Below are 17,061 nucleotides of genomic sequence, written 5' to 3'. Positions count from 1 at the left end.
GTGACAGCACGGTTGTATACAGCCAGGATGGAGTTGCCTTTAGAGTGCTCCACATTGACGCCAACGTGAGCATGGAAACTTCTTGCTGATTACCTCATACCATCCCCTCCCTACCTCAGTTGATGCATCTGTACTCATCCATGCTGAATACAATTTGGAGAAAGCACTGAGAGGAGCCAAAGACGCAGAATGCCTCCGGTTGGGGTGTGTCAACATCCATCACCAAGAATGGCTGGTAGACTGGGTCTGCAGAAGGTGATGAGGGAACAGAGGGAAAAATCAGACTTCATTTCATCTACACGAACCTGCCAGTCACAGATGCATCTCTCCATGACAGTGTTGGAGCAGTGACCATCACACAGTCATAGTGGAGACTGGACAAACTCTGAATAGATGTAGCAACTCAAAACTGGACATTCATGAGGCACAGTTGGCTATCTATAACAGAACGGTATCCTGTAACCTCATGGCCTGGCATATCCTACCCACTCTACCAATAGCATCAAGCCAGGGTAATCAATCCTGGTTCAATGAAGAGTGAAGGAGAATAGTATCAGGCATAGGAAAAAAATGAACCTTCAGTCTAGTGAAACTACAACACACGCCCACTTGCCTGCCAAACAACAGAAGAAAATTACAATAGACAGGACTAAGTAGGCCCACAACCAATGAATCAGATCTGAGCTCTGCAGTCCTGCAGCCACATCTAGGCATGAGTGGTGGTGGACAATTAAACAACTAACAGGAGGAGGATGGTCCACAAATATCTCGCCAGCACAGCACAGCACAACAAAAAACAAGGTTGAAGCACTTGCATCCAGCTTCAGCCAGAAGTGCGAAGTGGATGAGCCATCTCAGCCTCCTCCTGCAAACCCCAGCATCACAGATATCAGTCCTCAGTCAATTTGATTCACTCCACATGATGACAAGAAATCACTAAAAGCTTTGCAAATTCTGGCAATATGATTGAAGATTTGTGCTCCAGGACTGGCCATATCCCTACCTAGACTGTTCCAGTGTAGAAATAACATTAGCCACAGGAGCATGAGATGTAGTTGCACAAATTCAGCCCATTGAGTCTGCTCCACCATTCAATGAGATCATGGTTGATCTGATAATCCATAACTCCACTTTCCTGCCTTTTCCCCTATAATGCTTAATTGCCTTACTGATTAAAAATCTGTCTATCTCAGCTTTCAATATACTCAATGATTCAGCCTCAACAGCCCTCTGTGGTAAAAACAATCCATACATTCACTACCCTCTGAAAGAAGAAATTCCTCCTCATCTCGATTTTAAATGTGCAACCTTTTATTCTGAGATTATGCACTCTGGTCCTAGACAATCCCAAGAGGAAACAGCATATCTGCATCTACTCTGTCAAGCCTGCTAAGAATCTTGTATGTTTCGAAAAGACCTCATAGAATCCCTACAGTGTGGTCCATTGAGTTCACAACAACCCTCCAAAGAGCAGCCCACCCAGTTCCTGTAGCCCCACATTTCCCATGACTAATCCACCTCGCCTGCACATCCCTGGACACTATGGGCAATTTAGCATGGTCAATCCACCTAACCTAAACATCTTTGGATATGGGAAAAAAGCAGAGCGCCTGGAGGAAACCCACACAGACCACAGGGAAAATGTACAAACTCCACACAGACAGTTGCCCAAGGTTGGAATTGAACCCAGATCCTTGGCACTATGAGGCCACAGTGCTAGCCACTTAGCCACTGCACTACTCCTCTCATTTCTTTCAATTCCAATGCATACAAGCCCAACCTACTCTACCTCTCCACTGGAGAGGGTGCAGTGGAATTTACAACAATGTTGCTTGGGCTGGAGGATTTCAGTTATGAAATTGAGGTTGGGGTTGTGTTCCTTGGAGCAGAACAGATTGAGAGAGGACATGATCGAGATGTATAAAATTATGAGGGACACAGGGGCATTGATGCAGGGATCAATGATCAGGGGCATAGATTTAAGTTAAGAGGCAGAGTTTAATCAAGATGTGAAGAAAAATCTTTTCACCCAGAGGATGTTGGGAATCTGGAACTCACTGCCTGTAAGGGTGATAGAGGCAGAAACCCTCTAACGTTGAAGAAGTATTTAGATGTGCTCTTGCAATGCCAAGGCATACAAGGCTATGGGCCAAGTGCTAGAAAATGGGATTAGAATAGTGAGTGGTTGTGTTTGTCTGACACAGACATGATGGGTCGAAGGGCCTTTTCTGTGCTGTAGTCCTCTATGACTCTATGATTCTAAAGAACTCTAACAAAAGCAGAGTCCTTAATGTTCAATGGTATTGCCATCGCAGAATGCCCCACTATCAAAATCCTATCGGGGCGGATTATCATTTTACAGTGAGTTGTAGAGGGAGAATTTTATTGCACTAAAATAAAATAAAGAACTGCAGGTGCTGAAGATCTGAAACAAAAGAGAAAATGCTGGAGAAAATCAGCAGGCCTGGCAGCATCTGTGGAGAGCAAGCAGAGTTCACATTTTGAATCCAGTCACCCTTGTTCAGAAGATTATTATCACATTAGCTGGGCTGGCAATGAGCCAAGGAGACTAACAAAGCCACCAAGGTGGATCGTGCAGCCTGCTGTCAGGTTTTACATGCTTGTTAGTGCCTTTGCTATCTTCATTTAAAATGCATTTTCTATTTTAATCAACATTGGAATCGCTACTTAGCTTGAAATTCTAGTTTGACCACATTTTGACTTAGTTCTCAGAGGTATGCACCTTACAAACTATGATAAAGATCTTGGTAGCAGTTATCACTGTAACAGAAGTGTATTCCAATAAATCAACCCGTTGGTTAATGATAGCCAAATAACAGTTCCATCGAAAGGGCTTATTGAGAAAGGTTGAAACTTCTTCTCTAAAGAAGTGAAGGTTGAATGGCGAGCTAATGCAAACCTTTAAAATTAAGTGAATGAGTTTGATAGGTAAGGGAAATGTGGGGGAGTTCAAACCAGGAGAATGTTAGTATAAGAGAGTGACTGATAAATTCAGCAGGATATTCAGCAGAAACTTCTTTACCCAGTGAGATGTGAGAGTGTTAATCTTGCTAATTCAAGGAGAATTGAACTGGTTAGCATAGATGCATTTAAGGACAAGCTAAATAAGAAGATAAGATATAGAGGCAGCAGTAGATTGCACTGTCTGATTTGTCTGTTTCACCATTCAGCAAGATTCTGCCTAACACTAACTCCAATTTTTTGCCTTTCCCCACGTCCTCTGATTCCCTAAGGGAACAGAAATCTGCCCACCTCAGCCTTAATAATGCAATAACAATGGTCTAGTGGTATTTTGCACTCAGGAACCCTGCAGCCTTCCAGACTCAATATTGAGTTCAATAACTTTACGGCTTGAGCTTCCCCATGGCCTTATCCAAACCCCCACACCCCAGGCCTTGTTATCATATGCACACAACCTATTGTTAGCCACTAATAGTTCCCATTAATAGCTATTCACCTTCCTAGTAGATTGTTATCCACTCCTTTGTCTGTCCAACTGTTCTTCTCTCTCTTTGGGCTCTATCCCCAACCATTGTTTGCTCCTTACCCCCTCCTCCCACCCTATCTTCTGCATAAAACCAACATTTTCCTAGCTACCATCAATTCTGAGGAAGGGTCACTCGATTGGAAACATTAACTCTGATTTCTCGCCACAGATGATGCCAGACCTGCTGAGCTTTTCCAGCAAATTCTGTTTTTGTTGCAAGTGGTATTATCATGGATTTCCTGATATATATTAATGATTTGGATCTCGGTGTACAAGGGAACAATCTCAAATATTGCAGATGATGCGAGACTTGGAGGAATTGGAAACTTTGAAGTGGACAATGTGGAAACTCCAACAGGACATTGATAAGTGCTGAAGTGGGCGGATAAGTGACAGATGAAGTTCAATGAAGAGAACTGAGAGGAGACACAGTTTGGCTGGAAAATATTCAAAGACAATATAATATAAGGGGTTCAATTCTAAAGGGGCTGCAGGAGCAGAGGGACCTGGGAAAATATGTGTACAAATCATTGAAGATGGCAGGACACCTGGAGAGAGAAGTTAATAAAACATACAGTGTTCTCAGGGATAGTAGGAACTGCCAACGCTGGAGTCTGGGATAGCAAGGTGTAGAGCTGGATGAACACAGCAGGCCAAGCAGCATCAGAGGAGCAGAAGAGATGACATTTCGGGTCTGGACCCTTCTTCAGAAATGGGGGAAGGGAAGGGGGCTCCAAAATAAATAGAGAGAGGGGGAGGCGATGATAGAGATCTTAGAAGGTGGATGATAGAAGGTGGATAGAGGAGCAGATAGGTGCCCACCTCACTGACCAACCCCCACCCCCACTTCCTACCTACTCGCCCCATTCCCACCTCCTTGACCTGTCTGTCTTCCCTCCCACCTACCCGCCCCTCCCTCCTCACTGATCAACCCCCATCCCAGCTCCCTACCTACACTCACCTTTACTGGCTTCATCCCCGTCTCCTTGATCTATCTGCTCCTCTATCCTCTTTCTATCATTGCCTCCCCCTCTCTCTATTTATTTCGGAGCCCCCTTCCCCTCCCCCATTTCTGAAGAAGGGTCCAGACCTGAAACGTCAGCTTTCCTGCTCCTCCAATGCTGCCTGGCCTGCTGTGTTCATCCAGCTCTACACCTTATACAGTGTTCTCAGCTTTGTAAATAAGAGCACAGAGTACAAGATGGGAGAGGTGATGTTGAACTTGTATAAAACACTCATTAGACCTCAGCTGGAATATTGCTTACAGTAATGGGTGCCACATGATAGAAAAGATGTGAATGCGTTGGAGAGAATGCAGAAGTGGTTTACAAGAATGGCTCCCAGAATGAGAAACTTCAGTGATGAGGATATCTTGAAGAAATCAGGTCTGTTCTCCTTGGAGAGAAGAAGGCGGAGAGGGGATTTGATAGAGGTTTTCAAAATCGTGAGGATCTGGATAGAGTAGATAGGGAGAAGCTGCTCCCACTCATAAAATAGAAATGAACAAAGAGGCATAAATTTAAAGTGATGTGCAGGAGAAGCAAGGATGATGTGAGAAACAACTTTTTCACACAGCGAGTAGTTAAGGTATGGAGTGCAATGCCTGGAAATGTACTGGAGGCAAGTTCAACAGAGGCATCCAAGAGGACATTGGACAATAATTTGGAAAGTAATAGTGTGTAGGGATAGGGGAAAGGCCAGGAGATTGGCAGTAGGTTATGGAACCAGTTCAGGCATGGTGGGGTGAATGACCTCCTTCTGTGCCATAATAATTCTGTGATTCTGTGGACACCAATAGCGTTGCCATTGTTTTGATAGTAAAACCTGGCCAATTGTAATTTTATCTTACTAAATTCAAAAAACTGATGCCAACTCAAAAGTGCAGTAAGGGCTGATATATGTCTCATTCTTGGTCAATGTGCAATGTCTCAAAATTTTTCTTCTCAGTTTATCCAGAGGGAGTAGAATACGCACAAAACTAACCAGTCTAAGCCAGAACACTATACCAAATATATATAGCATCTTTAATGTAATAAGTGTTCTCAAGGTGTTTAACAGATGTGCTGTATACAAAATTAGACATCGAGCCAATTATTGAACTTCCCCAACGCTGTGGGGTGAAGAACTCCAAAGGTTCATCACCCTCTTAGAGGGTACTTTGCTCCACATCTCCATCTTAAATGACCTATTCTTTGTCCTGAGACTCTGTCCCCTGGTTATAGACTCATCAGCCAGGAGATGCATCTTTCTGGGGCAGATTTTCCAAGCAGTGGCATATTGCCACTCTGTTTCTTCTTTCTTACGTCACAAAAGAGGTCTGTATTCTGACAGTAGATTCCAATCAGGGCTCAATCAGCAAATGCAGAGCTGTACTTCCATTCTGACAAGTCCCTTTCTCAGACCTTAGGAATGAAGGCAGACCACATCTCCTTTCTCACAGCAGTCAGCTGCCGTCTTCTGTGATGTAAATGATCAGACAGCTGCCTGTCAAAGGGTAAGTGTGTAAGGTAAGTGTGAGGCTTCCTGACCCACAGACCACAATCAGTGAAGATAGACAACTGCACCTCCTCCATGATAATCCTCAATACTGGTGTCCCGCAAGGATGCATTCTCAACTCTCTGTACACCACGACTGTGTAACCAAATTCCGTACGAACGCCATCTACAGATTTGCTGTCAACAGGTGGATAGGGATTACAGTGCCCAGGGTATGATGCCAGGTGGGAAGGGTTCCAAATGGGTGGTTGGTGGCTCAGTAGTTAGCACTGCTACCTCGCAATGCCAGATACTTGGATTCAATTCCAACCTCAGGTGACTGTCTGTCCAGCTTTTGCATGGTCTGCCTGTGTCTGAGAGCATTTCCTCAAACAGTCCAAAGCTGTGCAGCTTAGGTGGATTGGCCATGCTAAGTTGCCCAGTAGTGTCCAGAGATGTGCAGATAGATGGGTTAGCCATGTAAGTGCAAAGTTACGGGAATAGGCTGGGAGACTGGGTCTGGGTGGGATGTTATTCAGAGGGTGGGTGCAGACTGGATGGGCCGAACTGCCTCTTTCTATGTATTCTATGATTCTAAGTGGATTAGGTAGAGTGCCAAGTGGGTAGAGTTCAATGCAAACAAGGTGGGACGTACATTCCATCTGAAATCCTGGGAAAGGTGAAAGGACTTTTTTTTTAAATCAACAAAAGTAACTGGAAACAGTCCCTGAAAACAATTTGTCAAGTATCTGGCTACCTTCCTATTTACCTGTTTAATGCAACCATTTTTGTACTTACTCAGTTTCTCTCTCTCTCTGCATGGGCTTCAGACTCCTACATGTGAAACAGATGAGATATACAAGGTATAGAGCTGGATGAACACAGCAGGCCAAGCAGCATCAGAGGAGCAGGAAGGCTGACGTTTCGGGCCTAGACCCTTCTTCAGAAAATAGATGTTTCAGTTATTGGGGACCTTTATTAGTGGCCCAGTTAATCAGCACATACATGTTTCTTTCAATGCATATTTAAGTGAAGAATGAATACTATAGGAATGGGAGTCGTACAATTGAGTGATTTATGCTAACACAGTACAAGCACATTAGCAGCAAAATAGATTCCAAGGTATTTTGCTGCACAAAGCATTAATGTAAGCTTGAGGTGCCAATCCAACTATAAGTATACTGACATTCTCTGTTGCAACTTCTGTTTAAAAATTGATTTTCCAATGTAGGCAGAAAGCTCTATACACACTGTTATGTCATTAAGCTCTGTGGGAGACACAGCAACATGCAGGTGCCTTGATATTAGGAACTGCCCATCATATCGTACAGGATAATACTGTTCTGTAATGGCGCCCCTAATGAGTATTGAATTACAGCACAGAACTGAAATTGAGTGTTTCTTTTTTCAGAATTTAATACAATAATCCATCAGACATGTTGATTTCCTGTGTGCAAGATTGTTGTGCTGATTGAAATCTTGACAGTTTGGTTATATTTTATTTTACACAGTTGCATGCATTAGGCAAAGAGTGAAGTAGTGGAAAGATATAAGTATTAATAAAGAGGGTGATGAATCTACTCTTCATTCAGAGCTGTAGCTCAGTGGATTGCTGTCTTGCCTCTGAATCAGCGAATCAGCTCCGATGATTTCAATCTAAATTCTAAGGTAACACTCTCAGGGCGTGTTGCATTTTCAAAGGTGCAGTCTTCTTGATTGGCTAAATAGCACCCTTATGAAGTAATTCAGTTCTGAAGAGGCCTTACCAGGCTCGAAACATTAACTCTGTTTCTCTCTCCTCAATGCTGCCAGACCAGCTGAGTTTCTCTGCAGTCACAGCATCCTTCTTTCACCATATCACTCAACAATTCCTGTCATTGACATTTGCCTGTGTGAAGATGAACAGCGTGTTGTCTTTTCTTGAGCTGGGAATGATTAGGAGGTTAACAGACAGCTCTATAAATGCCTGCTTGTTGGAGCCTTGTCAGGTGACTCAAAATGACTTCAAAAGAAATAATCAAAAATTGTTTCTGGAAGAACATTAGATGTTAGAATATTTCCCCCTTTCTTTCAGATGTATTTCAAAGTTTTTCAGATCTTTAGGTGTGAGAAAAACAATTCTCAATTCCTACGTTCTTCATTTGAGCTGAGAGTATTTGATTCAGTTGGAAACTGTCAATAGTGGCACTATTAAGCCTTGTTTTCCTCTTTCTAACACCTTGATATTAGAGATTAACTTAGGTTAAAAATGAACTCAAATAATGAGTTCCAGTTGGGAAGGCCATTGTCACCAAGAGAACTCAATGCAACAAGCTCCACAAGGAGATTAACTGGGATTCTCCATGGGCTGTGTGAAAGTTATCACACTTCCAAAGGTCACTATTGAACAGTTTGTCTCTATTAAATATTCTTTTCTTTAGGCTTGAATTCAACAACCAGGAATAATTACATACATAATAATTAAAAGGAAGAATAGGCTGACTCTATTTTTCCACAATTTCTGCTCGATAATTTCTCTCACTCTGCCCTATCTGTTCGGCTAGATATCTTGAAAACTTGGATAGAATCCATGCCTTAAGCTTCTAAATTCCAGGGAATACATCCCTCCTTGTAGTTTAACCTTTGGAGTGTAAGTACAACTTTGGTAAATCTACACCGTGTTGACTTCAAAGTATCCCTCATGGAGAGCAGCGCACCATCTAAATCCCTACAAGAATAGATATTTTCAACATTCTTGCTATTGAGAGAGTCCAGTGAAGACTCACCAGACTGATTCCTGGGATGGCAGGACTGACATATGAAGAAAGATTGGATCAACTGGGCTTGTATTCACTGGGATTTAGAAGAATGAGGGGTGATCTCACAGAAACGTACAAAATGCTGATGGTATTAGCCAGGCTAGATGCAGGAAGAATATTCCTGATGTTGGGAAGTCCAGAACTTAGGGTCACAGTCTAAGAATAAGGCGTGAGGACTGAGATGAGGAAGAATTTCTTCACTCAGAGAGTTGTGACCTTGTGGAATTCTCTCCCACAAGAAGCTGTTGGGGCCAGTTCATTAGATATATACAAGAGGGAGCTGGATGTGGTCCTTGTGGCTAAAGGGATCAAGGGGTACGGGGAGACAGCAGGAATGGAATACTGAGATTGCATGATTAGCTATGATCATGATGAATGGTGGTGCAGGCTCGAAGGCCTACTCCTGAACCTATCTTCTATGTTTCTGTGTTAAATTCCTACATCTACGTCCAGACTGATGTTTTACTCATACAGACTCCTTTATTCACAGCTAATGTTATAGTTAACAAAGCAGCACTAGATCTGATGGAGGTTTTCAAAATCATGAGTGAGCTGATTTGAATAGATAGGGAGAAACTGTTCCCACTTGTAAATGAAACAAGAATGAGAGGACATAGATTTAAAGTGATTTTCAAAAGGAACATACAAACATACAAACAAAGAACAAGAATAAGCTGCTTCGTCCTTCAAACCTGTTTTGCCATTCAGTACAATTATGGCTGATCTGATTTTAACCTCTACTCTATATTTCTGTATATCCCTGGTAATCTTTCACCTCCTTCGAAATCAAGAATCGATGTAGCTCTGTCTTAAAAAATATTTAAAGATTCTGCATCCGTGAGCTTTTAATGCAGGGAATTCCAAAGAGTCCCAACCCTCTGAGGGAAATGAGCAAATGTGATGCGAAAATGAGACCTTTTCACTCAGCGAGTAGTCGGGTTGTGGAATGCACTGCCTGGAATGTGGTACAGGCAGATTCAATTGAGACAGTCAAATGAGCATTGGACAATTAGTTGGATGGGAAAAATGGGCAAGGGAATGATGAAAAAGCAGGGCATTGGCACGAGGTAATGATATTTATTTGAAGAGCCCATGCAGATACAATGGGCCAAGCGGCCTCCTTCTGGCATTGTAACAATTCTGTAATTGTGGGTTTACTTCAATGATTTTCTATTGCGTGATCCTTGACAAAGTCTAAATGGAAGCATTAATACATGGTATTTAGCTTTGTTTTGTCTTTCAGATCTCCTGTTATGGCGGGTGGCTTGTTTGCTGTTGATCAGCGATGGTTCTGGGAACTGGGTGGCTATGATTCAGGACTGGAAATCTGGGGAGGAGAACAGTATGAGATATCATTCAAGGTAAGTTAGCCCTGCAGGACATTAGTGCTGCCAACTCTAACCACAGCACTGCACTTTTTACATCATTAACTTTTTAAAAATGCTTTATTTATAGATCTGCTCTTCAGCCCATCATTTCTTTGTGTCACTTTTTCTCATCCCCACTGAGATACAAAAAAAATTGCGACCTCAGACTGATTTTCTTCATAAGGAGCAGGAATGGGCCATTCAACTCCTCGAGCCTTTTCACCTTCCAATTTGAAAAATGTGTGACCTTATATCTCAACTCTATTTACTTACCTTCTCTCTGAATCCTTGATACTCTTACCCAACATTATTCTATCAACCTCAGTCAAGGACACTTCTGTTCCCGAGGCAACCGTAGCCTTTTGAGGGAGAGTAGTGAGAACTGTAAAGATGGAAGGAGGGTTTGAAGATGAGGGGAGGTGAAGTAACAGAAGAACATGAACACAAACATGTTAAATTTGAAGTATTATTGCACCAAGAGGAAATGCAGGTTAACAAGGAGTGGGGTTTGGGATCCTGTACAAGTTAGATATGGGGAGCAGAGTTTTAGAGTGAGTGACAGAGAATGGAAGGTGGGAGTACAAGCAGGAGATCATTGGACTGTTTAGAACTGGAGGGAATAAAAGTATCAGCATTTTTTCATTATGCAGCTTCATCAGCTGTCTACTTGGCAGTTATGATTTACATAACTATTGTTGGTCAAAATCTACTTGTAATCTAACTATTTTCCACATAATTATAAGCAGTAAGGACATAAAAGATTCAATACCACTGCATTAGGTTTCTATATTCGGACTCTGTGTCTACCAACATCATTCAAATACATAACCAGCACAAGCAAAAGTGTGTCGTATTCATTGCTCACAATGTAGTCTCCTCTGCATTGAGGAGGTGAAACACAAGCCGCTTTGTAAAGCACCTACATTCTGTCACAAAAATTATCCTGAGCTTCAACACACCACGTTGTTCCCTAGCCAACATCTCTGACTCGGGCTTGATGCAGAGCTCCAGCAAAGCTCAGTGCAAGCTGGAAGAAGAGCACCTTATTTTCAGGTTTGGGGAACCTGCAGCTTTCCAGACTCAATGTCAAGTTCAACAATAATAAGGCCTGAGCACCTTCTCCCATGTCCTTAGGCCAACACCCACACACCAAGCCTTTCATCATCTCATGGGGTGCTGTCACACAATTGTCAGCCACTCATAGTCCCCATTAGCAGCTATTCATCCTCATAGGTTAACCTTTACCCATTCATTTGTCTGCCCAACCATTCTTAGAACATAGAACATAGAACAGTACAGCACAGTACAGGCCCTTCGGCCCACAATGTTGCGCCGAACTTTTACCCTAATCCTAAGGTCTATCTAACCTTCACCCCTACCTTATACTATCATCCATATGCCTATCTAATAGCCGCTTAAATGTCCCTAATGAGGCCGACTCCACTACCCTCTCCGGCAATGCATTCCACACCCCGACCACTCTCTGAGTAAAGAACCTACCTCTGACGTCTCCCCTATATCTACCTCCACTCACCTTCTCTTTCTCTGTGCTATCTCTCCACCTATCATTTACTCCTCCCCCTCCCAACCACTTCAGCATATATGTCAACCTCTTCCTAGCTACCATCACTTCTGAAGAAGAATCAAAACATTAACTCCATTTTCTCTCCACACAAACTGCAAGACCTGCTGAGTTTTTCCAACTATTTCATTTTTTTTGTCTCAGAAAAGAGTCATGTTGATGTTGACTCTCAACTTGTTCTTCGTCATGACACAAAGGCCAGAATTTTCACTGTGAACACCTTCATAAAATTGATTTGGGAGAAAGAGCTCCAGAAGTTGGAGTTTCCATGAAAGGTGATAAGATGCTGGAAATAGAACTACACGAGCCCAGAAAGAGTGCAGAGGATGCCAGGAGGGGAGGCAGGCAGGGTAGAAGGTCTGCTTCAGGGTTCTGGCACTGCGTCCAAATTTAAAATTAAATAATGAAAAATAAAGCATCCCTCCAAGTCTTGACACATCACGTCCTCTTACCTTCGCCCCCCCCCACCTCACCTCCCACTACACAGTCACACTCCACATGCCCTATCCGTAGCACCTCATGATTTCCCCCACACCCATATCCCCTCATACACTCCACGCTATCCTCTATATCCTCTTCCAACCTCAGTAAGCCCTCATACATTCAATGGCAACCTATGCTATTCCATCCACACCCCTATATCGCTGAAACGCACCATAGAAGCGTGATCCCTCTGCACACCTCTATGGTCCAAGTCTAACTGGTGCCACTTCATGCCTCCATACAGCCAGCCTACCCTTCCTTCTAATTTTAATGTCTGTACATTATTATCCCTGCTGGTTGGTGATTTTAAGATGGCAAGACATGGTATAAAAACTTGACGTGGACCTTTCAGGAATAAACATTGTCCATACACCTACCATAGCTTTTGCCTTTATACCTACAATGTCAACTCACTCAGTATCCACCATGGGCAGATCACCCCAACCGTACTGAGATTAAAGAATGTAAAGTTCAAAGTATCTATTACAGACTCTACATTGTTAAAAACACGCATTCATAAAAATATCAATTATGTTTAATTTATTTCAGTTACAAGATCTTGGATAATTTTTTTCTTAAATTGCACAAGCCTTTATAGCAACAAACATTGGCAATCATAGTTCCAGTTCAAGGAGTTTTTAACCACCGAGAACTCTCCATCAAACTATGAAATGCCAGGCAGCCGACAGTGATAATAAAAAGCTGTGAATTTGCTTGTGCGGTGCAAACAGATACAAACATATAAACATACGAGATAAGAGCAGAAATAGACCAGTAGGACACAGGTTAAGTGAAATAGCATTGACTGTGTTTTTAAGAAATTGCAGGCAGCTTGCTCAAAGATTTAAAAGGCTGGAGTTTTAATTGCCTTCACATTTCTGACAGTATCTTTTGATGGGTCTGTTAAAAGTTGAGCTTCATATTTCATGAGTTTATGTACTTTTTATGCACATTCATGCCTTCTTTTAATAATTCTAAATGAGGCCACACTGTCCTAGAGAGGTCCAATGAATCAATTTACCTCTCTAAAGCTATCCAAATGAATCAACAAACTTCAGACCTGTTCTGACCAGACCCATCTTGTACATGCCATGTTTCACACAACTGAGTAACCACAGTCAGATATGGGTCTTCTGGTTCCTGTGAAATCTGCCTCCACAACACATTCATGTGTGAAATGACAGCATTCCTGCACCCACCTCAATTATCAACAAAAAGTGGCCTCTCATGTGAAGGATGAGATTTCTGAATATTTGGAACTGTGTGGTAAAATAGGACAAAGTCAGCATGGTTTCGTCAAGGGGAGGCCATGCCTGACAAATCTGCTAGAATTCTTTGAGAAAGTAACGAGCAGGTTAGACCAAGGAGACCCAATGGATGTTATCTACCTGGACTTCAAGAAGGCCTTTGACAAGGTGCCACACAGGAGGCTACTGAGTAAGATAAGGGCCCACGGTGTTAGAGGCAAGGTGCTAGCAGGGATAGAAGATTGACTGTCTGGCAGAAAGCAGAGAGTGGGGATAAAAGGGTCTTTCTCAGGATGGCAGCCAGTGACAAGTGTGTTCTGCAAGGGTCAGTGTTGGGACCACAACTTTTCATGTTATACATTAAAGATCTAGATGAAGGAAATGTGGGCATTCTGGCTAAGTTTGCAGACGATACAAAGATGGGTGGAGGGACAGGTAGTATTGAGGAGGTAGGGAGGCTGCAGAAGGATTTGGACAGGTTAGGAGAGGGGGCAAAGAAGTGGCAGATGGAATACAACGTGGGAAAGTGTGAGGTTATGCACTTTGGTAAGAAGAATAAAAGCTTGGACTATTTTCTAAATGGGGAGAAAATTCAGAAGTCTGAAGTGCAAAGAGACTTGGGAATTCTAGTCGAAGATTCTCTCAAGGTAAACTTGCAGGTTGAGTCAGTAGCCAGGAAGGCAAATGCAATGTTGGCATTTATTTTAAGAGGACTTGAATATAAAAGCAGGGATGTACCACCGATGCTTTATGGTCAGGTCACATTTGGAGTATTGTGCACAGTTTTGGGCCCCATATCTCAGGAAGGATGTACTGGCCCTGGAGCAGGTTCAGAGGAGGTTCACGCGAACGGTCCCAGGAATGAGAAGCTTAACATATGAGGAACGTTTGAGGACTCTGGGATTATACTCATTGGAGTTTAGAAGGATGAGGGGGGATCTAATTGAAGCTTACAGAATACTGAATGGCCTGGACAGAGTGGATGTTGGGAAGATGCTTCCATTGGTAGGAGAGACTAGGACCTGAGGGCACAGCCTTAGAGTAAAGGGAAGACCTTTTAGAACGGAGATAAGGAGAAACTTCTTCAGCCAGAGAGTGGTGAATCTATGGAATTCACTGCCACAGAAGGCTGTGGAGGCCAGGTCATTGAGTATATTTAAGACTGAGATAGACAGATTCTTGATTATCAAGGAGATCAAGGGTTACGGGGAGAAAGCAGGAGAATGGGGTTGAGGAACTTATTAGCCATGATTGAATGGCGGAGCAGACTCGATGGGCCGAATGGCCTAATTTCTGCTCCTATGTCTTATAGTCTTATGGTCTTATAGTTGAGTGGCTGAACCATTTTATTCTTTATTCTTTCATGTGACATGAGCATTACTGGAAAGGCCAGCACATGTTGTTTATCCCTGATTGCCCTTGAATTGAGTGATTTGCTGAACAACTTCAGAGCAGAGGTAACAGATCTTGCAGTGGGTCTGGAGTCACATGTAGGCCAGACCAGGTAAGGTCAGCAGATTTCCTTCCATGAAGGGCATTGATGAACCAGATGCGTTTTTACAATAATTGATAATATTTCATGGTGACAATTGCAAAGATTCAGTTTATATTGCCGAATTATTAATTGAATTTAAAATCTATCATGTTCTTCAGTGAGATTTGGACCTGTGTAATCAGAGTCTAAACCTTGACTTTGGGTTACTCACAAGTCTACACTATTGTCATTACCTTTGGACATAACAATACACTCTCACATTCTCTCTCTCTCTCTCTCACACACACACACACACACGTGCGCGCACACACACACACACACACACACACACACACACACACACACACATACACACACACTCGTTGAGGAGGGGTTGCTTCCTCAATCAGATGCTAGAGCATTTTAAACACCTGGATTAAATCATCCTCCAACATTTTACAGTTAAGGGAATTTAATTTGATTTTATGCAACCTTTCCTCAAAATGCAAAACCTTCTGCCTCAGTGTCTTTCTGCAGAATCCATTCCAAGGACAATCACTCCTTCCAGAGGTACTTTGAATTCAATCTTGAGATGAACGTATTGCTGTTTAGGCCAGCACTTGTTGCCCATTTTCTTTGCAATGAGGGAGAGTCTGTCCATTATTGAGATTTTGGGGGCCAGTGGAGACTAATCGAGGTCAAAATGTTCAGTTCTTAGCTGCAAAGTACATGGAGAAAAATTTCTATTTTTCTTCACTCAGTCATTGTTGTTGGATTGTGTAGCTGTGTGACTTCAGACAGATATTTACTTCATTGTGATAAAGCAAGTTAAATCATAGAACCATACAGCACAGATGGAGGCCATTGAGGCAACTGTTTGAGAAAGCAATCCAGTTACTGTCATTACTTTCTCCCACAGCCCTGCAAATCTCACCCCATCCAGGTAGATGTCCAACTCCCTTCAAAAAGTTTTACTGAATGTGTTTCCACTGCCAATTCAGGCAGTGCATTCTTGATCCTGTCAGTACGGTCAGTGCTAAAACATCTGCATACCACGTTGAATTCCTTCAACAATCGCATTAAATGCAAATTTAGTCAGATGGATATTATAATTGATGTAAACATTATAAGCACTGGCAATGCATTGCCAAATACAATAAACACATTTAATCTATTCCCCATTTTGTGTTTTTTTTCTACTCTTTTTCATCCTCACCCACGTCCTTTTTACTATAACCGATGGATAATATAAACTTGACATTGGCAATGGTGCAATCAGTTGCAATTTCACCTCACAGTCAGCAAGTTGTGCATTCAGATTCCACCCCAGAGGTTTAAACTCTAAATCCAGGCTGATACATCAGTGTAATGCTGAGGAAATCCAATCATTGAAATGAGACGATAGCATGAAGCACCCTCCATCTTCTCAAATGGATATTAAACATCCAACTGCACTATTAGTAAAAGAGTAGGGGAGTACTGACTCATAAGACAATAAGACCATATGATTCAGGAACAGATGTAAGCCATTCAGCCCATCGAGGCTGCCTTTCAATGAGATTATGGCTGATCTAATGATCCTCGACTCTACTTTCCTGCCTTTTTGCCATCACCCTTGATTCCCTTACTGAATAGAAATCTGCCTATCTCAGCCTTGAGTACACTTAATGACCCAAGCTCTCAGCCCTCTTGTGGTAAAGAATTCACTACCCTCTGAGGAAAGAAATTTCTCCAGCTTTTCCCTAGAGTATCGAAGGCTGAGGGTGATGTTGTAGAAGTTTATAAAATCATGGGGGGCATGGATATAGGATGAATATCCAAGATGTTTTGTCTTCCCCAGGGTGGGAGAATCTGAAAATAGATGGCATAGGTTGAAGGTGGGAGGGGAAAGATTTAAAAGGGACCTGAGGGGCAACATTTTCATGCAGAGAGCATATGAAATGAGCTGCCAGAGGAAGTGGTGGACATGGGTACGATTGCAATATTTTAAAAGCATCTGGATGGGTACATGAATAGGAGGGGTTTAGAGGGATATGGGCCAAATGCTAGCAAATAGGACTAGTTTGGTTTAAGATATCTGGTCGATGTGGATGAGTTGGACCAAGGGGTCTGTTTCTTTTATGAGTC

The 17,061-nt window shown here is 42.5% G+C and overlaps 1 protein-coding gene across 1 annotated transcript in view; it reads left to right on the top strand.

The window, feature by feature from the left end:
• galntl6 (polypeptide N-acetylgalactosaminyltransferase like 6) overlaps positions 1-17,061 on the top strand; it is a 248,889-nt gene that overhangs the window by 128,638 nt on the left and 103,190 nt on the right. The window contains exon 9 of the mRNA XM_048594039.1: positions 10,025-10,142. Within this exon, the coding sequence (XP_048449996.1) occupies positions 10,025-10,142 (118 nt within the window). The remainder of the gene's footprint in view (positions 1-10,024; positions 10,143-17,061) is intronic.

This window comes from Rhincodon typus, chromosome 3, assembly GCF_021869965.1.
Source record: "Rhincodon typus isolate 14 chromosome 3, sRhiTyp1.1, whole genome shotgun sequence".
NCBI lineage: Eukaryota > Metazoa > Chordata > Chondrichthyes > Orectolobiformes > Rhincodontidae > Rhincodon > Rhincodon typus.
Note: the sequence above shows the minus strand (reverse complement) of the source record. Positions and strands in the feature narration are given on the sequence as shown.